The sequence below is a fragment of the Heterodontus francisci genome, chromosome 24 (genome assembly GCF_036365525.1).
Source record: "Heterodontus francisci isolate sHetFra1 chromosome 24, sHetFra1.hap1, whole genome shotgun sequence".
Lineage (NCBI taxonomy): Eukaryota > Metazoa > Chordata > Chondrichthyes > Heterodontiformes > Heterodontidae > Heterodontus > Heterodontus francisci.
The window spans coordinates 30,757,431-30,784,566 of record NC_090394.1 but is presented as its reverse complement, the minus strand read 5'-3'; the positions used below and the strand labels follow the sequence as shown (position 1 = coordinate 30,784,566).

Genomic DNA, 27,136 nt, shown 5'->3' with positions numbered 1-27,136 from the left:
AGTGTAGCCACTATTGTAATGCAGCAAACACAGCAGCCAATTTGTGGACAGAAAACTCCCACAGGTAGCAATGTGTCGACTGAGAGATGCATATTGGCCAGAACACCAGGGGAGAACTATGATCATCTTCAAAATAGCGCTATGGGATCTTTTATGGGAACTGTTTAGTTCTACTCCTAAATATATCAGACAGAACAACAAGTGAATTAGAGTTACAGCTGAGGGATTCAAGGACTGTCATATTCTAAAACTTTGGCACTTCATACAAGCTTGCAGAATCTGAGCATACTGCCCTAAATTGACCATCAGTGCCTTATTATTGGAGACATATCAGTTAGTTCTGAAAGCAAGATTTGATTTGATTCACATTGCTGTTATTATATAGCAGACATGTTGACAAAGGGGTAATAAGGTGACCCAAGGCATGAAATGCAATGAGTAGACCTGTGCTACAAGTAAATACATTTATACTTTAAATGCTTATACATTTTACATTCTTTTTGCCCCTTCTTAAAATTCAATTTTCCTTTCTCTTCAAGTCCCGTCAAGATGTTTCCCCAATCTAAGGGCCTGCTGACCTCTTGAAGCAGCTGCTAATCAAGGGGTGAGTCACCCTCCAAATTCTTCATCACCCTCCATCATGTTGTGGGAGTGACTCCTTTGACCACATGGCATCTCATTCTGATGTCCTAGTTCGCACATGGCAGATAGTAGCCAGTGCCAAACTGTTCTGTGGCTAAGCACTAGCCTACTCTGGTCACTTTTATTGTGGTTATGGTTAACTTCATACAATTAGAGCTTTCAATAAGTTAAAACCGCCCTCTCCCCCCTGATCCTGGCAAATCCCTTGCTGCTTCCATCACTGATTTCTATGCTGCCCTTGGCTTTCAGAGAATACCCTATTTTCACTGTAGCCTTGTGCACAAGATGTTTTGCAGACACACAGTGGAAATTTGAAGAACTCAGACTGGTTTCAATTACAGTGCACTCAACAACAGAGTCACAAATCTTTTTTGGGACAAAACAAAGGATGGATTCTATTCCACATATTGCAAATTACAATCTGTGGGGATTTCATGATGAACTTAATTACGAATGATGATGGAAAGGAATCTCTCTGAATTTGTGTAATAGCAGGGGTAAAATGAATTTTTCGCTCTAAAGGAGTGTAAATATTTTAGCCCTCGGGGTTAACTATACATTACAGAAAAAGCAAATATCCATTCACGTTTCACAGAAAAATTAATTTCAAAGACTGTTGCTTGGATGCTACAATGGTTTGGGAAGGCCAATAAGCTGCTTTATGGAATGGTCAAAAGCCAAGTTTGCATTTGTGATCTCAGCCCGTGAACTCAGTTTCTGATTGTAGCCCAGGCACCTCCCCAGAAGGAAGAAGAAGCAATAATAAAGGTCAGACAGCTGGCCTCTCAGGCTACTCTTGCCATCCTCTGACAGCTAGTTTCAGAGTTATATCAGCAGAAGTTTGAGAGCAAGTTACTGACTTATGAGGCAGAGCATCCAAAATGGAGAAGGGGAGAAAGTTAAGCTAGCAAGACAGAAAGAAAGTTTTATCCTCACGAAACACGAAGTTATGAGCACTATTTCAGTTTATTGTTTAGCTCTTTTGTTCAGACTTAAAAGTGTTAATGAAGTCAAAGGAACTGGCGCAGAAAAGAACCTGAGCCAGATACTGAATAAGCTGAATTAACACATACATGTGCACACGTGGATGTCCCAGTCTGTGAAACACCACCTTTACCTACCAACATTAATTCAGCTTAGCAATACTAAAGTCAGTTCTCACAGTGAAATGATCAGCGTTTACTTTTGAACAAAAATAGTAAGGAGAAGCACGTCCAACAGAAATCAATGGAAACACATAGAGTCAACACGCCCAATGTAAGCACATGGGGCATCACGACATGAGTTCCTCAGGGTAGTGTCCTAGGCCCAAATATCTTCAGCTGCTTCATTAATGACCTTTCCTCCATCATAAGGTCAGAAGTAGGGATGTTCACTGATGATTGCACAGTGTTTGGTACCATTCGCAAATCCTCAGATACTGAAGCAATCTATGCCTGCATGCAGCATGACGTGGACAATATTCAGGCTTGGACTGATAAGTGGCAAGTAACATTCGCACCACACAAGTGCCAGGGAATGACTATCTCGAACAAGAGAGAATCTAACCATCTCCCCTTGACGTTCAATGATATTATCATAACTGAGTCCCCACCACCAACATCCTGGGAGTCACCATTGGCTAGAAACTTATCTAGAACAGTTCAGAGGTTGGGATAAAAGCAGAATACTGCGGATGCTGGAAATCTGAAATAAAAACAAGAAATGCTGGAACCACTCAGCAGGTCTGGCAGCATCTGTGGAAAGAGAAGCAGAATTAACGTTTCGGGTCAGTGACCCTTCATCAGAGGTTGGGAATTCTGCAATGAGTAACTCACCTCCTGACTCCCCAAAGCCTGTCCACCATCTACAAGGTACAAGTCAGGAGTGTGATGGAATACTCTCCACTTGCCTGGATGAGTGCAGCTCCAACAACATTCAGGAAGCTTGACACCATTCAGGACACAGCAGCCCACTTGATTGGCACTCCATTTACCACCTTAAACATTCACTGTCTCCACCACCAGCATACTGTGGCTGCAGTGTGTACCATCTACAAGATGCACTGTAGGAATCCCAAAATCTGTGAACTCTGCCACCTAGAAGGACAAGGGCAGCAAGTGCAGGGGAACAGTATCACCTGCAACTTCCACTCCAAGCCACACATCACCCTGACTTGGAACTATATCACTGTCGCTGGGTCAAAATCCTGGAACTGCCAGTACATGGACTGCAGCGGTTCAAGAAGGTGGCTCACCACCACCTTCAAGAACAATTAGTGATGGGCAATAAATGCTGGCCTAGCTAGTGACACCCACATTCCATGAAAGAATAAGAAAAAAACACAGCCCATGGGAACAACAGGCCCAATGGAAACAGATAGGAAAACACACACGACGATAAGACAGGAAAACATGCTTCTTTCTAGAGACCTATTTTTCTCCATTCAATAATGATACAAAAAAGTTAGTAAGAGAATAAAGATGCTTAAAGTAACTGGGTCAGTTTGAAAGGGTCTGAAAGGCCTTGCCTTGTCCTTGATTTGTTCTAATATAAAAGCAAAATACTGCAGATGCTGGAAATCTGAAATAAAAACAAGAAATGCTGGAAATACTCAGCAGGTCTGGCAGCATCTGTGGAGAGAGAAGCAGAGCTAACGTTTCAGATCAGTGACCCTTCTTCAGAACAGAAGAAGGGTCACTACCTGAAACGATAACTCTGCTTCTCTCTCCACAGATGCTGCCAGACCTGCTGAGTATTTCTAGCATTTCTTGATTTGTTCTGCTGTTTCCGGCTAATTTTTTTAATATAACATTTGAGTACAGAGAACAAAGCTAATAGTTTCATCTCAAAGAAGGTTCTTATAGCAAAACATTCACACTCTTTAATTTCTTCAATACCTTATTTCAACGGAGCCACTTTCATAACGTTCAAATGCAGAAAATTAAATTTAATGACCCATTGTTATGGCAGATTCAAAATTATCTGCTCAGTATCTCCAATCTAATCTGAGTCACTGTGGAATTGTTTCAAAATGATCACTGCACTACACTCGCTGTACCCCTCAATACACTTCACTGTTGATGAGGGGGGTGCAACTTGCTAGTGGTAACTTCTCTCTCCTTTCCATTTAGGAAGCAACAGAAGAATTTCAGGAGTGCAAGAGGCCATGGGTCAGTATCTAAACATGGCTTCTGCATTCGATACGTAATGACCTAAGCAGGAAACTGTTGGATAATTTCAGTATCAAACCATCAACAAATGTGATTTGTCAGCAAACCCAGCTTGTCCTGTTTATTCTGTACTGAATAGTCTTAAAGGTCTGTACGCATGTATGTACGTTTATGATAACACCAGAAGCAAGAAAACCTATGAGACACAACCATTGAAAAATATATTGTATACTTGCTGCTGGCAACAGCATTGTGACATTCTACTCCAAGTGGGATTTTTGAGGCTTGAATCAGACATTCTAGATGCAAGGATTACAAACTAAATCTCATCCATATGGTTATGATTTCCCAAGGATCTAAAATTATTTTTTGGATTAATGATCGAGTCCAATTGGATAAAAAACTAAAATTCCCCTTCCTGTGTAATCTCAAGAAAGTATTGACATTTCTTGTGGCCATCAGTCTTAAATTAGCATTTTTTAAAAACACATAAACAAATAGTTTTCTTGTTATCTGTTAAATTCCATCTTTTGTCCGATTTCAGGATATAAAATCCCCCCATCATTCCCCCCCAACCCTGGCCACCGCCCTGACCTCCAACTCTTCTGATGACCCTGGGTCAACAGGGTGGGTGAGCTGGGAAACCCAAAGAATGAAGGCTGGGATTGTGTTCTCTTGATCTCCTCTACATCTCCACCCCACCTTCAGCGATGAAGGCACCTGGCCTCCATTCTCCCCTACCACCATGACAGATTGGAAACGGAGCACCGGGGTCATAATAAACCTGTGTGTTGCCACTGCCAAAGCATTACAGGTATTCTTCTTCTTCTTTGGCTTCCTTGTCTCGAGAGGTAAGTGCCTATAGGTGGTCAGTGGTTTGTGAAGCAGTGCCTGGAGTGGCTATAAAGGCCAATTCTAGAGTGACAGACTCTTCCACAGGCACTGCAGATAAAATTGGTTGTCGGGGCTGTTGCACAGTTGGCCCTCTCCTTGTACTTCTGTCTTTTACCTGCCAAATGCTAAGTCTCTTCGACTCGCCACTCTTTAACTCCGCATTTATGGCTGCCGCCAGCTCTGGCGATCACTGGCAACTGACTCCCATGACTTGTGGTCAACGTCCCAGGACGTCATGTCGCGTTTGCAGACGTCTTTAAAGTGGAGACATGGACAGCTGGTGGGTCTGATACCAGTGACGAGCTCACTGTACAATGCATCCTTGGGGATCCTGCCATCTTCCATGCAGCTCACATGGCCAAACCATCTCAAGCGCCACTGGCTCAGTCGGGTGCATATGCTGGGGATGTTGGCTGCCTCGAGGACTTCTGCGTTGGAGATACGGTCCTGCCACCTGAGCCAAGGATTCTCTGGAGGCAGCGAAGATGGAATGAGTTGAGACGTCGCTCTTGGCTGACATACGTTGTCCAGGCCTCACTGCCGTAAAACATGGTACTGAGGACAAAAGCTTGAAACACTCGGACTTTTGTGTTCCGTGTCAGTGCGCCATTTTCCCACACCCTCTTGGCCAGTCTGGACATAGCAGCGGACGCCTTTCCCATGCACTTGTTGATTTCTGCGCCTAGAGACAGGTTACTGGTGATTGTTCAGCCTAGGTAGGTGAACTCTTGAACCACTTCCAGAGCGTGGTCACCAATATTGATGGTTGCAGCATTTCTGACGTCCTGTCCCATGATTTTGTTTTTCTTGAGGTTGATGGTTAGGCCAAATTCGTTGCAGGCAGCTGCAATCATGTTGCTAAGTCTCTGCAGACACTCTTCTGTGTGGGATGTTAATGCAGCATCGTCAGCAAAGTTCCCTCATCTCATCAGTTCCCTGATGAGGACCTTCCGTACTTTGGTTTTCGCTCTTAGACGGGAAAGGTTGAACAACCTGCCATCTGATCTTGTGTGGAGGAAAATTTCTTCTTCTGAGGACTTGAACACATGTGAGAGCAGCAGTGAGAAGATCCCAAACAGTGTAGGTGCGAGAACACAGCCCTGTTTCACGCCACTCAGGATAGGAAAGGGGTCTGATGAGGCACCGCTATGCTGAATTGTGCCTTTCATATTGTCATGGAATGAGGTGATGATACTTAGTAGCTTTGGTGGACATCCGATCTTTTCTAGTAGTCTGAAGAGACCACGTCTGCTGACGAGGTCAAAGGCTTTGGTGAGATCTATGAAAGCAACGTAGAGGGGTATCTGTTGTTCGTGGCATTTCTCCTGTAGCTGGCAAAGGGAGAACAGCATGTCAATGGTGGATCTCTTTGCTTGAAAGCCACATTGTGCCTCAGTGTAGACACGCTCAGCCAGCTTCTGGAGTCTGTTTAAAACAACTTGAGCGAAGGCTTTCCCCGCTGTGCTGAACAGGGAGATTCCACGGTAGTTGGTGCAGTCACCATGGTCATCCTTGTTCTTATAGAGGGTGAAGATATTGGCATCGTGCATGTCCTGTGGTACTGCTCCCTCATCCCAGCACAGGCAAAGCAGTTCATGGAGTGCTGAGAGTATAGCAGGCTTGGTACTCTTGATTATTTCAGGGGTAATGCCGTCCTTCCCAGGGGCATTTCCACTGGCTAGAGAATCAATGGCATCACTGAGTTCCGATTTTGTTGGCTGTTCGTCCAGCTCATCCATGACTGGCAGAGACTGGGCTGCACCGAGGGCGGTATCAGTGACAACATTTTCCCGGGAGTACAGTTCTAGTTAGTGCTTCCATGTTCCAAAGCATTGTGCCCCGATGCTTCTTTAATTCAATTTCTGTTGCTTGTGCTCTATGTATCAGCTGTGGCTCAGTGGGTAGCTCTCTTACCTCGGCGTCAGAACGTTGTGGGTTCAAGTCTCATTCTAAAGGTTTGAGCCTAAAACCTAGGCTGACACTCCAGTACAGTGCTCGGGAAGTGCTGCACTGTCACAGATGCTGTCAGATAAAATATCAAACAGCACAAGAACAGATAATTTGGTCATCACATTGTGTTTGTAGGACACGGCAGAAGAAAAACGAGATTGCATGAGTGCCAGAATGGGCAGTAGTATCTTCCAGGTCCACTCTGGAACTGTTATTGTGACCAACAGCATATAGCTGCCATATGTTGCAAGAGGTTTGTTTTGACATAACACAAGGCACTTTACGAAAGGAATTCTTCAGAAATCCTTGGAGGAGGTTTCTCAGTTAACGATTTGCATTTGCAAGACATGTGTTTTTTGGGAAAGTTGCCCAGGCAAAATGTCAGTACTGGTGTTGACTGGAATAGGAATTTGAAACAGCTAAGAGTGGCAGCCAGCTTACACCATCTGTGAATTACTCAGTTCAAGAGTCCAATGTTTTATTCATTCACTCGATCGGTTCCAGATTTGGGCAGCAGAACCCTGAGGTTAAGTTAGGAAGGTGGTTCAGCTATTTAATTTGCTAAGTTACATTGCCGATGCTGCAGATCAGTGTTAGCCATGGCTCAGTTGGCAGCACTCTTACCTCTGAGTTGGTAGGTTATGGGTTCAACTCCCACTCCCACTCAGGGAGTGCTGCACTGTGGCAGGTGCTGTCTTTCAGAGAAGATGCTAAACTGAGGCCCTGTCTACTCTTTAAGTGATTGTAAAAGGTCCCATGCCACTATTCCCTCATTTAACCAAAATCACTAGAACAGATTATCTGGTCATTGTCACAATTCTGTTTGTGGGAGCTTGCTGAACACAAATAAGCTGTGAAGTTTCCCACATTACAACAGTAAGTATGATTTAAAAATGTACTTCATTGGCTGTAAAGCGCTTTGGGACATCTGAGGTTGTGAAAGGCACTACTGCAAATCTTTCATTTAATGCACTTTCAAACAAGATTTTTTTCTCAGCTAGAGCTACAGAGATCTCTGTACTTGCCAGGATCAGGCTTGGGGTTGTGTGGAGAAACCACTGGTTTCAACCAATGACCCACCAATCAGTGGCCCAGTACACTGGCACACCAAAATATTGCAAGAAACGGATGTGGTGGAGCACAAATGGTTCATTTAGGGCACTGCAAATTCGAAAATAAAATCAGAAAATGCTGGAAATACTCTGCAGGTCTGGCAGCATCCGTGGAGAGAGCAACAGAGTTAACGTTTCAGTTTGGTGAGTTTTCATGTTAGAAATGTAACAGTTTAAAAGCAAGTAGAGAACCAGGGAAAACTGGGGGTCAGAGGCGGGGGAGGGCGGCAATGGGTAAGAGAACAAAAGGGAAAGGTGTGTGATGGGGTGGAGAGTAGGTGTGATTGAAAGGGTGCAAGGCAAAAAGTGGGAGTGATAATGGGACAAGAAGCAAAAGAAGGGTGCAGAGGAGGTATAAATGATTAAAGCAGAATAACGGAGGAGGAGCATGGAAAATCTGGCAAGGGGAATAAGGATGCCGTAGCCTGGGAATGCAACAGAGAAAAGTGGGTTGACCCAAGGGGTGCAGACTACCTTCTCAACTGTGGACCAACAGGGAATATCCAACCCAAGCTCCAGTCCACACCCTCTCTAGTGGCTTTGGTGCAGCCATCATCCACTGCCAGTACACGCTGACCAAGAAAGTGGATCGGTGGTTAAGATGCAGAGAGGGTGGTTGAGTTCAGTCAGAGGGAATGAGTGATGGTTGCAGATGGACATCCTGGATTGAGTCAAAATGCAACATGTTCCAGTGATCTTGTTTTCTCAATTCCAAAACTACTTTTGATGCTGTTGGGGTGGGGGAAGGATAGTCACTGCCAAGTTTGGTTTTTGGTTGCATACATTTTTCAAAGCTTTCTAAATTGGAAACATCCTTCACAAAATTCAGTCTTGGTTACTGATCTAAACCTTGCCGTGCAGCATGAAATTCTCTTTCCCCTTTCACACTATTTCTGGAAATAGTTAGATTGAGTCACGTACTTTCTTTTTAAAAATAGCATAAAATTCAGCCAGCCAGCCTACGCTTTTGATGATTAAGAAATATGGACTCCTGCAGCCTTGAAATACTGTACAATGGCAGACTATATGCTCTGACAGTAAGTTCCCAACCTCGCCATCTCATTGCAGGGTGCCAACCATGCCAAGACAAGGTGGTTCTTCACATCAACCCAGTTCACTCTTGCCCCACACAAGTTTCTTCTTCAGCCCGAGATTAGCAATAAGAGTAGAATTAGGCTTGTAGATTGTCTACTAATCTTGTTTGGAAAATGGAAACCAAGACCAAAAGAGTAGAAGAAACTCAACAGGGAAAATCATAGAATAGAAAATTGTTCAGTGTTCATTTGCCCCCATCAGCACAGCAGTCAAATCTACAGCTCCCGCATCTGTTCTTAGTTTTCTATGCTCTAGAAGAACATTGCACTCATTACTCCCAAACATAAAATGCATGCTTATGAAACTCATTCTAACATTCAGTTTGGAATGCAGAGCTAGGTTGTGCAGACAGATTAACATTAATATTGAACTGACATTACTATTTGGAATTTCAACTCAGATTTATAAATATAAGAAAGTCACTGATAAATCCAGTAGGGAATTCAGGAAGGGAATTCAGGAGAAACTTCCCTACTTAAAGAATGGTTAGAACATGGAACTTGCTACCACACAGGGTAGTTGAGGTGAATAACATAGAGGCATTTAAGGCCAGCCTATGTAAGTACATGAGGAAAAAAGGAGTAGAAGATTATGGTGAAGGTGGGGCGGGGGGGGAGGTGGGAGAAGGCTTGTGTGAAGCATAGACACTGGTGGAATCAGTTGGGCCAAATGGCCTGTTTCTGTGCAGTAAATTCTATGTAATTGTCAAATATTCATTTTTCCTTAAATTTTACTATTATTGTGGTGAAATATTTTTAATAAAAATGGTGATTATTTACCCCTCCCTCCTCCAAGCCACCTTCTCTTAGGCTATTGTTAGGGGAACTCGACTCAACAACAACCACTAGCATTTATACAGCACTTTAATGTAGTAAAAATCCCAAGGCGTTTCAGAGGAGCAATTATGAAACAGAAGTTGACACCGAACCACACAATGAGATATTCGGTCAGATGACCAAATCTCAAAGGACTAGAGGGCACAGATTTAACATGATTGGCAAAAGAACCAGAGGCAATATGCTGAAAATCTTTCTTATGCAAAATCTTTTTTATGAGTGGTTAGGATTTGGAATACACTGTTTGATAGTGTGGTGGATTCAGATTTAATAGAAACATTTAAAAGGGAGTTGGATAAATACATGAAGGAGAAAAAAATGTAGGGATATGGGGAAGGAGCTTTGAAGTGGGACCAGCTGGGTTGATCTTTGAAAGAGCTGGCGCAGACTCAACAGGCCGAATGGTCTCCTTCTGTGTTGTACTATTCTATGGTTCTATGCCCAGCAAGGTAGGTTTTAATCAGGGTCGAAGGAACGGAGAGAAAGGTAGAGAGGCAGAGAGGTTTAGGGAGGGAATTCCAGAGCTTAGTGTCTAGGTACCGAAAGCACAGTGGACAATGGTGGAGCAGTTAAAATCGGGGATCTTGAAGGGGCCAGAATAGGCAGAGCGCAGAAATCTCAGGGCTGAGAGTAGGGCTGGAGGAGGTTCCAGAGATAGGGAGGGGAAAGGCCATGGAGGGATTTGAAACTCAGCTGCGTTGGAGTATCTGAGTCACTCAGGCTTGTACTTTTGTTGTGTCTCTTTCTCTGTTTGTAAGGGAAGCACTCGGCATCCATTCAACACCTTCCTCACAGCATGGTGGAGATTCGGAACCATGGTGGAGATTCGTAAACTGCAAATACAAATCCATATGATACCAATGCATTTGTAGTACAGTGTGTCTGTTGGCACCACTGCGTTAGTCAATGAGTTGGATCTGGGCCAGGACTTAGAGCAAACAATGTCTATTTACATAGAGACTCCATGAACTGCAGGAAACAGAACTCGTGACCGAAACTGCAGCAACTTCTCCCAATAAAAGCTGGATTATTTTTCCAGCAAAATGCAATGAGTGCAGGATAGTTACAAAATACAAACTATGTGCATAAAATCAATCCCACTCACTTACAACAGTGTGTCACCACGTGTGATTGACAGGAGAATTACCCAATCACCTTCATCTTGGCCAGGAATAGGGGTATCACTATAGGCAGCCATTGTGGTGCAACTGTGCTGGAGAACGGGATGTTTAAGGCCATTTGTTTCTTTGAAATTTATCAACTGCACTGATAGATTCAGAAATTATAGCTGCCTTTCAACTGATGAGGCTGAATATATAGAGCACAATCCTCACAAGAACATGCCCTTTAAGAGTAGAAAGGTTAAATTAAACACACAGTTGATGTTGATCAGTTCTGGTTTATTACAAACTGAAGATTAAGTCAGGAGGTTGTGGGCTGAAGTCCATGCCAGGACTTGAGTACATAGCGCATAGGTTATCATCAGGGCAGTGTTGAGGGAATACTGCATTATGTGGGTGCTGTGTTTCAAATGATACATAAAACCAAGACCAGCCCCCCTTCCTCCAACCCTCCCCCCAGTCAATTTGTTGCAGTCACTCAGGGGAAATCACAGCACAATTCGGAGAATAGGGACCACTCCTGGTGTCTCAGCAACACCACCACCACCACCACCAAAAATAGATTAACTGGCCAGTCATCTCACTTGTTGTCTGTGCGCAAATTGGCCAAGTAAGACCATTGATGGCACTTCCAATAAAAAATTGGTTCACTGGAAGTGCTTTAGAATTCCCTGAGAGATGTGATAAGGTGCTCTATAAATCTAGGTTCTTTCTCAATTTCCAATGCGTCGTGACAAAATGTTGTGCACTGCACCTGTCATGATCTGTAACCAATAATTACAATATTCTAACTGTAGGTCTCCAAATCAATGGACTAATAATTGTTCAAATTTATAATTTTATAATATTTGTCTTACAGTGAGTCATAACTGATTGCACAATAACCATCATTTATCATAAAGCGACTGGTTTTATTTTTAAACATTGGCATTTGATGATAAAGCCCATTAATGTACCTCTGAATAGTGATCCCTTAGAATAATATGGTTTTATAGAAAACAATATCTAATCTGCTGGCACAATGTATGGCTGAAGCCATTAAAGGTATTTCAGCCTTCATAATTACAAACTGTCTGACGTAGCACAGTATACAATGCAATAACTCCAGTGCATCTTTCAATTACAAACTGAGGGGAAAACCCAAAGACAATTGATTTTCAAAAGGTTATGGTAGCAATTTTCATCTATTTTCCAAGCAGTAATCTCTGGGACACAGTTCCCATATTACTTGGATATAAATGCATAGTATAAACAGTGATTGGAAAGGTGGCATGCAAATCAAATAACATTGCAAATGGAGCATAAACACTAGTATGGAGCACTTGGGCTGAATAGCATGTTTCTGTGCTGTACATTCTATGTTATTCTATGTAATGTTTAGTATAGATAATTCTATTCCATTCCTGAACATTTCCAGAACTGTCTAACAAGTTAATTTTGAGTAAAATGCTGTATTTCTTGAATTGCAATACTGGGTACCTCGCACTGTTCACTGGTGGAGAAGCTTTGTTTTGTGAAAGAAGATCTGTGAAAGTATTAGGCATCCCGATACTAAAGTTGGTGCAGGGCACTAGGTTCCATTTCCTGGAATATAATGAGCAGTGTTGCATGCTTCCAATATTAATGTTGCTACGATTTCAAGCTCGGGATGAAGGACCAATAGATTTACTGAGTGCTTTTTAAAGCTCAAAATTGCTTCTTACTGAGATTCTACTTTACCATCAAAATGCTGTTGAATACAAATGGTCAACTACAGAGCCCAAGGGGTTAATCATAGATGATAGAATTTTACAGCATAGGAGGCCATTCGTCCCATTGTGCCCATTCTGACTCTCTGAAAGAGCTCGCCACCTAATCCCATGCTTTTGTTCTTGCCCCAGAGGCTTTAAAATGCTTCTTTGTCAAATATTTCTCTCCTCTCCTTTTAAAAGCTATTATGTATTCTGCTATCCCCCACTATTTCTGTCCTCAAGCTTGTTCTTACTAGGAGGCTGTGACTGTTGGACAACATGCAGCGCTGCTGGAATGAGCCTTTGGCTTAGTGGTAGCATTCCCACCTTTGAGTCAGAAGGTTCAGGGCTTGAATCCTGCTCCAGACAGTCCCAGCGAATGTTGACCAGCTCAGCATTCTGGGTTAACTAACCAGCAGAATATTTGAGTCCACTGGATGTGGGTGGCTCTCGCCTCATCATATGGGTTGCGGGAGCCCATAAAGACCAGTCCTGTCATATTAGACTCTCCATCCTATTGGCTGGTCTAAAAAGATGGTCATGGAATGAGCGTTCACAATGTGGCCTGTCTGACTGTTAATCAGCCTGTGAATCCTTCCACTACTTCAAACCAATCTCCAAGTAAAGAGTGTGAAGATACAAAAACAACATGCAATGCTGTTTAACTACAGGCCTAAAAACAACAGTCATTCGGGCTATACTAGGGATCACAGTGCTTGTATGAGAGGAGTTCTGGAAAGTGATGTGCCCCGGGGCACAAACATTTTTGTTCTTGATATAAATATTTGAAGCAAAGAAAAATGCAGAGCTGCAGTGAGAAAATGCAGCAGTGGAATTAATTTTGGATAATTCGAGCAAAGTGCTAACACAGACACAATAGGCCCATTGGCATTCTCTATACCTCTATGATTTCTGCTCCAGATCCCCATTGGGAACTCTAGCTGGAAGTGCATGTGTGTGGATGGTGAGCATGGAGAGGGTCAGAATTGGCTATAATTCCTGCTGCACTAAGAGTACTCTGTTAATTGCAAAAAGGTAATGGGACAAAGTCCATGCCTTCATAAAGCTCACAGTGACTGAATTATTCCGAGACTACGTAAAGATCTCTGCCAACTCTACCTGGATGTATTCCTGGAGGTTTCACCATTGCTCTTGTGTCGCCAACTACCCCACTCCCACACTGCCGCCATTGCTCACCCCCACATCCATTCACTCGGTGCTGCGTCTTCCTATGCCAATCAGCAAAAGCAGCTCTTCATTATCCAACTGGGTGATCGACTGTCAGTCGAACAGTCTTTCTTTTCTTGACTCCAATAGTTTTATAACTAAAGTGTTGAAAGAATTTTTTTTTTAATGAATTCCCCTATGGGTTTTTTTCCTGGCAGTAGTGTCCTGAGGATTAAACTTCAATTGCTGGAAACTCCAGGACAATCCTGCAGGGTTTTGTCACTGTGGCTCCTGCAATTTGCCATAGAGATTAATTTTATCTCTACACATCTTTTGTAATTTTAAACAGATCATCTGGCAAGGCTGCAGGTTCTAACAGACATGCTTACAGGCTACAAGTTGAAGGTTTTGGCATTGTGCAAGAAGGGATTACTGGACTTATATTGTGAAAAAAATTTATATCTGCAGTTAATAAAAGATTTATCTCAAGTTATATCTGTGGCAATATTTCATTAGCCATTTCCACTTGAGTTTGAAACCAAAACTAGGGGCTGTAAATGTAAGATAATTACCATTAAATTCAATAGGGAATTCAGGAGCAACTTGTAAACGCAGAGAGTGGTTAGAATGTGGAACTAGCTACCACATGAAATAGTTGAGGTGAGTAGTAACACTGTATAAGGGGAAGCTGAATGAACACGAGAGAGAAGGGAGTAAAAGATTATGTTGATAGGGTTAGGTGAAGTAGGGTGGGAGACAGCTCATGTGCAGCTTAAACACGGGCAGGACCCTGTTGGGCTGAATCACCCGTTACAGTGCAATACATTGTATGTACCAGCTCTGCAGCAATAAATTTAAGTGAAGGTTAAGGCTGAAACTTTGTGACTGTGGTTGCATTAACATTTGTTTGCGTAGCCAAGTATGGCTCCAACTTGAAAAATGCTCACAGCTAATAAAATATCAAGTATTCAATGTTGCCCGGTAATTCAAAGTGGGTGAGAGGAAAGGGGTGACACATGAGCCAATAGACTTCAGACTCACCAGAGCTACTCACTCTCATCCTCCACTCTGTTCACATTAGCAACATCATAAATCTCACAATGAAGCATGTAAGTCTTGTTGACGCTATACCGGCATTACAGTGCCAACATAAGCTGCTACAGATTTGCAAAACCACCTTAAAAATGCAGCTAAAACTTACGGTATGGACTTGGCTTTGAGGCTGAGCCTGGTCGCTTTTCTAAAACAGAAAATGAGGATTGCAGTTAACAAAATAAAACCCCTCCCTCTCCTTTTAATTCTACACCTATCTGATAAAGAAATCACCCACATTATGCTAGTTTCCCCGACTCTTCACCTCAACCCCCAACCAAGCATACTGCCATTGCCTTCCAATGATTTCTGTTTCCTCAAATTACAGATCCTTTGCATAGTGGAAACAAAAAAATAAGCAAGCTATTCAACAAGGCTTCACAATTGTGCTATTGTGTTAAGTCAGTGCTGTCATTTTTGCTAAATCAAGTCACATCATTACCAACCCTCAAGATTTTAACAATCTATTTTGCTCAGTTCACAAAGCTATTATCACTCAGAGTGCCACAATGGTTCTGCATTTCTATCTACGATGTTGACAGTATGTGGGTAGTGGGAGGGGAACAAAAGAGAAATCTACAAATTATAAAGAAAAAAAACTTGCATTTATATAGCGCCTTTCACGACCACTGGATATCTTAAAGCACTTTACAACTAACGGAGTACTTTTGAAGTGTAGTCACTGTTGTAATGTAGGAAACGCAGCAGCCAATTTGCGCAGGCAAACTCCCACAAACTGCAATGTGATAATGTGTAAACGGCAGTGAGGGGCAATAGTTCTTAGTGTGTGTTCAGGAAAATTTTCGACAGCAGTATGTTTCTAGTCCAATGGGAAAGGAGGCACTGCTAGACCTGGTTCTTGGGAATGAGGTGGGCCAGGTGGATCAAGTATCTGTAGGAGAACATTTAGGGATCAATGATCATTATATCATAAGGTTTAGGCTGACTCTGGAAAAGGACAAAGGACAATTCAGAGTAAGAATAATTAACTGGGTGAAGCCAACTTTAATGGGTTAAGAACTGAGCTGGGGCAAATAAATTGGAGTCAAAGGTTGGCAGGAAAAATGGTAATTAAACAATGGGCTGCCTTCAAAGAAGAGATAGTTTAGGCACAGTCAAGGTATGTTCCCGTGAAGGGGAAAGGTAGGGTAAACAAATCCAGAGCTCCCTGGATGACAAAAGAGGTAGAGATTAAGATAAAGAAGAAAAAGTGTGCTTATGACTGATGCCAGGTAGAAAACAATATTGAGAATCAGGTTGAATATAGAAAGTCCAGAGGGGAAGTGAAAAAGCAAATAAGAGGAGCAAAGAGAGAGCAAGAAAAGAGACTGGCAGCTAACATTAAAGGGAATCCCAAAGTTTTCTATGGACATATAAATAGTAAAAGGGTGATAAATGGAGGAGTTGGGCCAGTGTGTACCATCTACAAGATGCACTGCAGCAACGCACCAAGGCTGCTTAGACAGCACCTTCCAAACCGGCGACCTTTACCAGCTAGAAGGACAAGGGCAGCAGATGCATGGAACACCACCACCTGCAAGTTCCCCTCCAAGCCACACATCATCCTGACTTGGAACTATATCACCATTCCTTCACTGTCACTTGGTCTAAATCCTGGAACGCCCTTCCTAACAGCACTGTAGGTGTACCTACCCAACATGGAATTCAGTGGTTCAAGAAGGCAGCTCACCACCACCTTCTCTAGGGCAATTAGGGATGGGCAATAAATGTTGGCCTAGCCAGCAACACCCACATCCCAGGAACGAATAAAAAAAAAGATTAGGGACCATAAAGGCGATTTATGCATGGAGGCAGAGGGAATAGCTGAGGTATTAAATGAATACTTTGCATCTGTCTTTACCAAGGAAGAAGATGCAATCCAGGCAATGGTGAAAGAGGAGGTAATTCAGACACTAGAAGGGTTTAAAATTGATAAGGAGGACGTATTAGATAGACTTAAAATGGATAAAGCACCAGGACTGGATGAGATGCATCCAAAGATACTGAGGGAAGTGAGGGTGGAAATCGCAGAGGCACTGGCCATAATTTTTCAGTCTTCCTTAGACTCGGAGGTAGTGCCAGAGAACTGGAGAATTGCAAACGTTACACCCTTGTTCAAAAAAGATGTAAAGATAAGCCCAGCAACTACAGGCCAGTCAGTTTAACTTCCGTGGTGGGGAAACTTAGAGAAAGAATAATTCGGGACAAATTAATAGTCACATGGGCAAATACGGATTCATTAAAGAAAGCCAGCATGGATTTCTTAAGAGAAAGTCATGTTTGACTAACTTGCTGGAGTTTTTTGAGGAGGTAACAGAAAGGGTTGATGAGGGCAATGCAGTTGATGGTGTACATGGACTTTCAAAAGGCGTTTGATACAGTGCCACACAACAGACTTGTAAGCAAAGTTATAGCTCATGAAATGAAAGGGAAAGCAATATGGATACAAAATTGGCTAAGTGACAGGAAACAAAGAGTAATGGTTAATGGATGTTTTTTGGGCTGAAGGAAGGTTTGTAGTGGAGATCCCCAGGGTTCAGTGTTGGGACCCTTGCTTTTCCTGATATATATTAATGACCTAGACCTTAGTGTACAGGGCACAATTTCAAGGTTTGCAGATGATATGAAACATGGAAGCATTGTGAACTGTGAGGACGATGGTGTAGAACTACAAAATAACATAGACAAGTTGGTGGAATGGGCAGATAGGTGGCAGATGAAGTTCAATGCAGAGAAGTGTGAAGTGGTTCATTTTGGTCGGAAGAACAAGCAGAGACAATATGAAATAAAGGGTACAATTCGAAAGGGGGCGCAGGAGCAGGGGGACCTGGGTGTATTTGTGCATAAGTCATTGAAGGTGGCAGGACAGGTTGAGAGAGAGGTTAATAAAGCATACAGTAAGCTGGGCTTTATTAATAGGGGCATAGAGTACAACAGCAAGGAAGTTTAAAAAAAAATGCTGGAAATACTCAGCAGGTCTGGCAGCATCTGTGGAGAGAGAAGCAATTAAGTTACGTTGAACTTATGTAAGATACTAGTTTGGCCTCAGCTGGAGTATTGCGTCCAGTTCTGGGCGCTGCACTTTAAGAAACATGAGGGCATTGGGGAGACTGCAGAAAAGATTATGAAAGTGTTTCTAGGGATGAGGAACTTCAGTTATGAAGATAGATTGGAGAAGTTGGGACTGTTTTCCTTGGAGAAGAGAAGGCTGAGAGGTGATTGATAGAGGTATCCAAAGTCATGAAGGGTCTAAACGGAGTAGATAGAGAGAAAATGTTCCCACTCATGAAAGGATTGAGAAGAAGAGGGCACAGATTTAAAGTAATGGGTAAGAGATGCAAAAGCAACTTGAGGAAAAACTTTTTCATGCAGCACATGATTAAGTTCTGGAATGCACTGCCTGAGAGTGTGGTGGAGGCAGGTTTAATTGAAGCCTTCACAAGGGAATTAGATAGTTAAATGAAAAGGAAGAATGTGCAGGGTTACAAGGAGAAGGCCGGGGAATGGCACTAAGTGAATTGCTCTTTCAGAGAGCCGTTGCAGACACGATGGACCGAATGGCCTCCTTCTGCACTGTAACAATTCTGTGATTCTATCACCAGATAACCTGTTTTTGTGATGTTGATTGAGGGATAAATATCGGCCAGGACACCGGGGATAACTCCCCTGCCCTTCTCCGAAATAGTGCCATACGACCTTTTACATCAACCTGTGAGGACAGATGGGACCTCGGTTTAATGTCTAATCTGAAAGACGGCACCTCCAATAGTGCAACACTCTCTCGGTACCGCAGTGGAGTCTCAGCATGGATTTTTGTGCTCCAGTGACTGAGAGGCAGGAGTGCTACCAACTGAGCCATGGCTGAATTGTGCACTTTAAATAGCACTTAATAAATCAATGTTAGCTCTACAAACTTGATAAGATGGTTCTTACAACCCCCAAGATCTCTGTGCTCCTCCAATACTGGTCTATTATGTATCCTTGATTTTACTTGCTTCACTCTTGGTGTCAGTGCCTTCAGTTGCCTGGACCCTAAGCTCTGGTTTTTCCTCCCTAAACCTTGCTGCCTCTTTCTCCTATAAAGTGCTCCTTAAAACTTACCTCTTTGGGACCAAGCTTATGGGCATCTGTACTAATATCTTCGTACATGGCTCGGTGTCAAATTTTGTTTGGGTAACACTTCTATGAAGCACTTTGAAACATTTTACTATGTTACAGGTGCTATATAAATGCAATTTGTTGTTGTAAATTGCTAGCACTGAATACAGCTTACTTTCCACAGCAAGTGAATACTCCAGTTTATGTGAGAGGCAACTTCTGATTTTAAGGGCGCTAGGTATTTAAGCCAACAGAAAGCAATCATTCAAGATGGCAAGATAAAAGGATGGGTTAGCTAAAGAAAACTCAGTTTTGCATTAAATTTCAAACCTAACTAAACTCATCACACACAAAAAGCACATTTAAGTGCACAGTTTTTTTGTGTGTCTGTGCGAAGACTGAAGAATTGATTATCCATCTGTTGTGCTAGCCCAATCTGAGCAACCTTGTTTGGCAGCTCAAAGCAATTTTACTTTTAATTATAAAGAGTAACAGTGGCATAGTGGTTAGTACCGCAGCCTCACAGTTCCAGCGACCCAGGTTCAATTCTGGGTACTGCCTGTGTGGAGTTTGCAAGTTCTCCCTGTGTCTGCGTGGGTTTCCTCCGGGTGCTCCGGTTTCCTCCCACATGCCAAAGACTTGCAGGTTGATAGGTTAATTGGCCATTATAAATTGCCCCTCGTATAGGTAGGTGGTAGGGAAATATAGGGACAGGTGGGGATGTGGTAGGAATATGGGATTAGCGTAGGATTAGTATAAAGGGGTGGTTGATGGTCGGCACAGACTCGGTGGGCCGAAGGGCCTGTTTCAGTGCTGAATCTCTAAACTAAAAAATAAAATTCTTGAATGAATTAAGATGCCTACCGGGGTGAGGTTTGTCAGTAATGGAGAATGGAACATCTTCACCCATTTCTGTCATCTAGTGTTGTTGTCAAGCACTTCCAACTCAAGTATGGCAATACCAGAGGCAGAATAAAGCTTCATTTACTCTGCTCCAACAATAGTTCTTCAATCCAACCTCATAACATCACTTTTGCACCACTGTGGCTTTTTCACTTCACGTACCGATTGTCCTTCCTGCCTCTTTGAGTGAAGTTGTCTATTAGGACTAACTTAGACTGCCAGTTTTGTTTCAAGCAACCCTTACAACCAGTGTACCCAGCATTTAGTTCATTAATTTTCGGCTGCGTTTGCTGACAATGCAACCACTAGGTAATGCAGCACTTGCACATTGGCAAATGCAGGCTGCTCAACTGGAACATCTGTGTCTGCGACGTTCAGGCAGCTGCCAGGATTAAAGATGGCGCTGCTCAATTTATCACAGGAAATGCTTATGGCTAGATCGTTCTAGCAAACTAACCTTACATTAAGTTGGATGGAAGCCCAGTAATATGCTACTATGTAGTTACAGGATACTATCTGTGATCCTCAGATCTATTTAGTATTCCAGTAATCCTATTAAATACAGAAGAAATTGTATGACTGAATTTCCATTGGAAGATAGTGAATTGTCACCCCAATTGCAAATCGGGCAGAGTATAAAATGTGCTCTCCACAGATGCTGCCAGACCTGTATTACTGCCAATTCGTTAATTGTGATTCATTTATAAGACTGACCAGGGCAGATTTCACCCGAACGGAGCTACTAGCTCTTGCCCCACTGGCTGCTCTCCCCCCTCAGCAAATCGCTTTCCCCCCCTCCTCCCGGTTCCCCCAGACCTTGCTGCTGCCCACCCCCCGCAATTCCCTGGCCGATTGTTCCCTGCTCACGCCAACCACCCCCTCCAGCCGCTCCCCGACCCTTCCCCACCCCTCCAGCCACTAGGTCTAGGCCGGGCCGGGCCACTCGTTCCCATGTTTCACCAGACACCAGGTGCCGCCCGAAGAAGCAAGATGGGCCGCAAGCAGTTATGGGGTGATGTAGGAGTGAGTGGCCAAGAAGAGGGAAGCGGCGCGGCCTGGAGCTAGCGGCTGGGGGGGGGGGGGGGGGGGGGTGTGTGGTGAGCGAGGAGCCGGAGAGCGGGGCGGCGCAAAGCCAGGAACCATCAGCCAGGGGAGTGGGAGGGTGGGGGAAAGAGCAGCCAGGCCTGGAGCGAGTTGTTGAGGGGGGAGAGCTCCAGTCTCGCCTCCAGCCAGGTGGGGGGCTGGATCCCCGATGATGCTTTATCGCGTACGCGCGAAAATGGACCTGGCACGGATACGCAATGACATCATATCTCGCATGTGCCACTGTCCTGGCAAGATGTAGCTGCGCATGTACGCATCTTGGCGCAGTATGATGATTTCAGGGTGTCCAGTGCGTTGTTAGGAATCACTTTCTTAATTTTCACATGTTTCTATTGAGCTTTCACACAGGTACACCAGAATTAGACCAAGATGGAAGTGGGCACAAAATGTGCCAGGGGTATAAAGTGACCTTACTTTTTCTCCTCCCCCACCAATATTCGCTGTTCTTCTTCTGAGGAGGCCAACTCTTGCTGGGGCTCAGTTCCATGAGCAGCAGAAGCCCTTTAAGTATGGCACTCTAGTGGTCATTCTTAAGTCCGAGTCTGGATGGCAAGTGTTATCCTGCAATTTTACATGGGGGGCATCAGAGCCGGGGTATGATCCTGTTCTAATGTTTATGTGTGCACTTTGCAAGACAGATCATTAGATAGTGAACAGGAACTCTGGTTGATGTTTCCATTCCGCAGTCCAGAGAAACTCAGGAAAATGATAGCACTGTAATGGCTGCCATTGCTGAAATCAGTTCACTCTGCAGAGGTGGAGGATCAAACCCGAGGAGGGTTGCTCCTTTAGTTTATTTCTACACCACCATATAACACCTTTACCTGACAGAGACTGAGGGAAAAGGAAATAAAGCTTTACAATATTTAATTGGAGCCACTTGTACTTTGGTTTAAAGTACAGTACTGTACTGGGAGTGGTGGCCTAAATTTTGTGCTGAAGTCTCTGGAGTGGGACTCAGGCGAGAATGCCACCGCTGAGCAACAGCTGACACAAGAGTGTCCCTCAGGTATAATACTTCCACACCACATTAACAGCATAAAGCACCAGAACCTAATTATGATGTAATGCCACTGACGTTAGGAGGAATTGGCAGGAGAAAATAGGATGTGTGACAGAAAAGAAATCCCTCCCATCTCATAATTTTTGTCTGAAATGAAATTGTAGCTAGGCCAGTGTACTGGGATGTATTCATGTCTTCTTGTTTCTGAATGAATTTATTCTGTCTTGATGCAAGAAGTGGAATGTTATGTACTTCATACCTGACAGTTAAAGCAGACTTTGACATTCGAAGAAGGATCCTGTGGGAAGAACAGTTGTCTGTCGATTTATACCTCTAGCTCAAAGGACTAGCTTTGGTCGAGGAAGGGAGGTGTTCTTCACTTCAAAGGAATTGAGGGGTATATCAGAGCAGCAGTCCCAGTATCTAGTTCATTTTCTTCAATTGTTTTTCTCCATATAAAAGTAGTGGGATGGAACTCCATGGAGATGGAAATATCCATGTTATAGATTTTTAAAGACAGTTATAAGGACTTTTGAAAAAAAAGACTTAAAAATTGTGAAACACTGTTCTCAAAACAATTTTAAAGTATTAAGGATAGGTAGGTACTGATTTATCTTGGTCCTGTATAAATTTACATCTTCTTTGGCCTCCTTGTCTTGAGAGACAGTGGTTTGTGAAGCAGCGCCTGGAGTGGCTATAAAGGCCAATTCTAGAGTGACAGACTCTTCCACAGGTGCTGCAGATAAAATTGGTTGTCGGGGCTGTTACACAGTTGGCTCTCCCCTTGTGCTTCTGTCTTTTTTCCTGCCAACTGCTAAGTCTTTTTAGCCCCGCCTTTATGGCTGCCCGCCAGCTCTGGCGATCGCTGGCAACCGACTCCCACGACTTGTGATCAATGTCACAGGACTTCATGTCGTGTTTGCAGACGTCTTTAAAGCGGAGACATGGACAGCCAGTGGGTCTGATACCAGTGAGGAGCTCGCTGTACAATGTGTCCTTGAGGATCCTGCCATCTTCCATGCGGCTCACATGGCCAAGACATCTCAAGCGCCGCAGGCTCAGTAGGGTGTATATGCTGGGGATGTTGGCCGCCTCGAGGACTTCTGTGTTGGAGATACGGTCCTGCCAAGGATGCCAAGGATTCTCCGGAGGCAGCGAAGATGGAATGAATTGAGACGTCGCTCTTGGCTGACATACGTTGTCCAGGCCTCGCTGCCGTAGAGCAAGGTACTGAGGGCACAGCCTTGATACACTCGGACTTTTGTGTTCCGTGTCAGTGCGCCATTTTCCCACACTCTTTTGGCCAGTCTGGACATAGCAGTGGAAGCCTTACCCATGCGCTTGTTGATTATTAAAGTTAATAGTTTAGCCTGATGGATATGAGACCTGTCATCATGGTTTTTTTCTAACTGTTGGAAAGGTCAGCACCATATGCTGGGCATCCTGTACTATTTTTGATATGCAGCCCAGTGGCACGGAGAGAGATCATTAATCTTGAGACATATTCGGGCGGCGCAGTGGTTAGCACTGCAGCCTCACAGCTCCAGTGACCCGGGTTCGGTTCTGGGTACTGCCTGAGCGGAGTTTGCAAGTTCTCCCTGTGACCGCGTGGGTTTCCACCAGGTTCTCCGGTTTCCTTCCACAGCCAAAGACTTGCAGGTTGATAGGTAAATTGGCCATTGTAAATTGCCCCTCGTGTAGGTAGGTGGTAGGAGAATTGAGGGAAGGTGGGGATGCAGTAGGGAATATGGGATTAATGTAGGATTGGTATAAATGGGTGGTTGATGGTCAGCACAGACTTGGTGGGCTGAAGGGCCTGTTTCAGTGCTGTATCTCTCTATGACCTGATTGTAATCACTACAGCCGCAAAGCTAGACCTTGGTTTCATTGACATGTGCCTGCGTTTGAATGTTGCATTTTGTGGCAAGCACCAATCAAGAGTGTTGGCAGCGGAGTCCGAATTGCAACAAGATGAACAGATTGTACAATATGAAAAAATGCTGTTTCAAGTGTCAGACACTCCCAGTGTTTGCTGCTATATTTGTAGCACTGTAACCTAGGACACAAGCCACTGAGTGAAAGCACACAGACAAGTGGTATCCCAGGAAAAAGCATGTCTGCAACCTCTCAGCATTAGGCAAGTTAAAAGGAAAGCAGACAAGATGTATATAGAACTTGCAAGCTTTGTAGGAAAATGGAAGTGCTTTTGCCTCCATGAAAGGAAAGGACAAACAGGGGCTCATTAGAAAGTGGAGTCTGTACAATGTAGGGTTCCATCAATGCTGGTTAGATTATAATTCATCATTGTAGATTCTAATTCATCACTGCATTTCTCCAGCATGCAAAGGCATCTTGAGCTCTTGGGAAAGGGAATGTAGAGTACACAAGAGTGATAATGCTTTGGTAACTGAATATAATAGGTTATGCAGATACACAGCATTAAGTGTAATCTGGTTTTAATCAGCAACCATGCAGGCAGCAGGCACTTCATCCTCAAGGAGAGAGCAAACAGACCCAAATATCACCACACATTCCGTGCATTAAAACAAGTCCAGCAAACGCTGAATATTCAGTGGCGTGTGGAGCCCAACAATTATACTCAGGCTACTTTTGGGCAAGATACGTACTATTGCAATGAATTTGTGCCTGACTTTGTCCACTGATACTATCAAGGAGCAGAAGGGAGAACACAATAAGAAAAAATTGTCTTCTTTTTCTTGACAAATTTCACCAGAAGGCATCAACTCCTAGCTGAGACACAGTTCTGGTGGTGCTCTCTGTGATATCATTCAATTGGCCACACAAAACTTAGTATCACTTTCAGAGACCATCATTATCAATGCCAATCTTATCCTGACACAAGTGTAGCTGGACAGTGAACAATTTTACTCTCCCTAATCTACGTATATCTGCTTTTCCCTAGATCAAATAATTCAGCACAGATTAAACCTGGGCCCTTCCTAGTTAAAACTCGTTCAGTCTTCGGGGAAACAGAAAAAATCTTCTTGCACGAAGATAATAGCCCATAATTTGCTGTAGCATCTGCCATTAGTGAGACCTGTCCTTGAACGTTTACATTTTAAAATTTCTTAGATGTCAATTTGCTGAAACAGCAAGCTGATAACAGTGGTGAGGGAAACGGCACTGATCATAGAATGGTTACAGCACAGGAGAAGGCCATCGTGTCTGTGCCAGCTCTCTACAAGGGCAACTCGCCTAGTCCCTCTCCCCTGCCTATTCCTCATAGCCCTGCAGATTTTCCCCAACTATCCAGTTCTGTTTTGAAGATCTTGATTGAATCTGCCTCCACCACACTCTCAGGCATTCCAGATCCTAACCACTCGCTGTGCAAAAAAAGTTTTTCCTCATGTCACTATTGCTTCTTTTGCCAAGCACCTTGAATTGGTGTCCTCTGTTTCTCTGCAGCAGCAAGGAGAAGCATCTGGACTCTGAGATGTGCAGACCCAAGTTGTGGTCCCTCTCTCTCTCTCTCCATTCCAGCTTGCAAGCCTCAAATCCTGCCTGTTGCATACTCTGGCTACAATCAGAAACCCCACTGGAAGAAATCATCCGCATCGCCGTCACCAAGAGACCCACCGAACCAGTCATTACCTCTTCAAACTAAAAGCTTCAGGACCACCGAATTCAGCTAAAAGCTAGCCGAATCACCAAACCCCACAGACTGTATACCCCTTTTTTCTATGGACTCTAACTCAACCTTTCCCCACTCTGTGACCTATTTGTGTATGTGCGTGAGTGAAAGTTGGCGCATGGTTTATTATTTTTATTAGTTCAGTTTAGATATAATAAACGTTAACCTCTTTCTTTGTTGACTCAAGAAAACCTGTCCAATTGGCTCTTGTTATGATCATAGCAAGTAAGTAATCAAACACATACTGAATTGACCAGTACATTCACTTTTAGAAAGTACTAAACCTGTTGTGGTCAAACAAGGAGAGGGAAAAGAGGGAAGCCCTTTAACCCCTCCTCACTTGACTGTAACAATTTGTTTTGCTTTGTGTGTACAGGACCATACCTGGGCAATTTTCCACATTGCCGAGTAGATGCCGTGTTATAGCTGTACTGGAACAGCTTGGCTAGGGACGCAGCAAGTTCTGGAACACAAATCTTTAGTGCTATTGCCAGAATGTTGTCAGGGCCCATAGCCTTTGCAGAATCCAGTGCCTTCAGTCGTTTCTTGATATCACGCAGAGTGAATCGGATTGCCTGGAGACTGGCATCTTTAATGCTGCGGACCGGCAACTCCCTCCCGAATGTATACCACTGTGCTGCCACCTCTGGTGGGTCTGTCCTGCCAGTGGGGCAGTACATACCAGGGATAGTGATGATTGTGTCTGATGGACCACCCCAGCTGGCTCAGGAAAAGAACTTCCTTGCAATCTGCAGCTATCACTTCCTGCCATTTCCCTGGCTGTTGCTTCATTGCAGGCCTCCTTCCACTTTAGCTTATTGCCTTTACACAAAAGCTTGGCCAGGATTTTACTGTTTCTTTAGATGTCCAATGAATGTGTCTCTAAGGCTGACTTCTAAGTTGGCACTATAACCACAGTGACAGGACAGTTTCTTTAATTCAAGAATATAATCTGCAATAGACTCACATGGCAAATGCTTCCTTTCATGAAATGCAACACGGAGTGCAATTTTGTTCTTAGTTGAGCTATAATGAGTCCAGAATCTCATTTATTTCAGAACAGTCCAAAGTACTAGGGTCTCATGGGCAACATTGGTTAAACACTACCTCAAATGCATCTGGCCCCATCATGGTGAAGAAAACATTTACCTCATCGTCATCTAGGATTTTAATTTTTTGCAGCCAAATGTGTAACCTTTGTTCGTAATTACACCTGTCCTCTTTGTTAGGGTTGAATTTCTCCAGTGTCCCAAAATATGTCTTCAGTACCATATTTTAAAACTACATACGCACTGAGTTGTAGCTGAACACGAATTGTAGACACATGAAGCAATCTTTCAAATCACTCAAAAGTTCCTCAAAATCGACTTTGGGAGTTCCAAAAAGAGTGTTGGAATGTTCTTCAGACTGTAATCTCTCCAATGAAATGTTTAAAAAAATCCTCTCCTTTCCTCGCCATGTTTCTGTTGTGTATTCAGAATAAAACTACATGAGATCCTAACTGGAAGCAGCCATGTTGGAAACTTTATTTACACCTCCCAACAGAGAGGGCAGTAGCGACACAGTATGCAAAAGATATTACAAT

At 43.6% G+C, this 27,136-nt stretch overlaps 2 protein-coding genes across 10 annotated transcripts in view; one reads left to right on the top strand and one right to left on the bottom strand.

Moving 5' to 3' along the window:
• The window catches only part of LOC137383282 (uncharacterized protein C7orf50 homolog), a 393,434-nt gene that overhangs the window by 54,960 nt on the left and 311,338 nt on the right, over positions 1-27,136 (bottom strand). The window contains exons 1-2 of one of the 5 annotated variants that reach the window (XM_068055852.1): positions 19,754-20,078; positions 14,901-14,939 (exon numbers count right to left, since the gene is read on the bottom strand). The exons of 2 other annotated variants lie outside the window; for them this stretch is intronic. In XM_068055852.1, coding sequence (XP_067911953.1) covers positions 14,901-14,939; positions 19,754-19,789 — 75 coding nt within the window. In that variant the 5' untranslated portion in view covers positions 19,790-20,078. Of the gene's footprint in view, positions 1-14,900; positions 14,940-19,753; positions 20,079-27,136 lie in introns of those variants that run through there. 2 more of the 5 variants (XM_068055850.1, XM_068055854.1) reach the window with 2 other exon arrangements.
• gpr146 (G protein-coupled receptor 146) overlaps positions 1-27,136 on the top strand; it is an 89,459-nt gene that overhangs the window by 21,573 nt on the left and 40,750 nt on the right. The window lies entirely within an intron of this gene.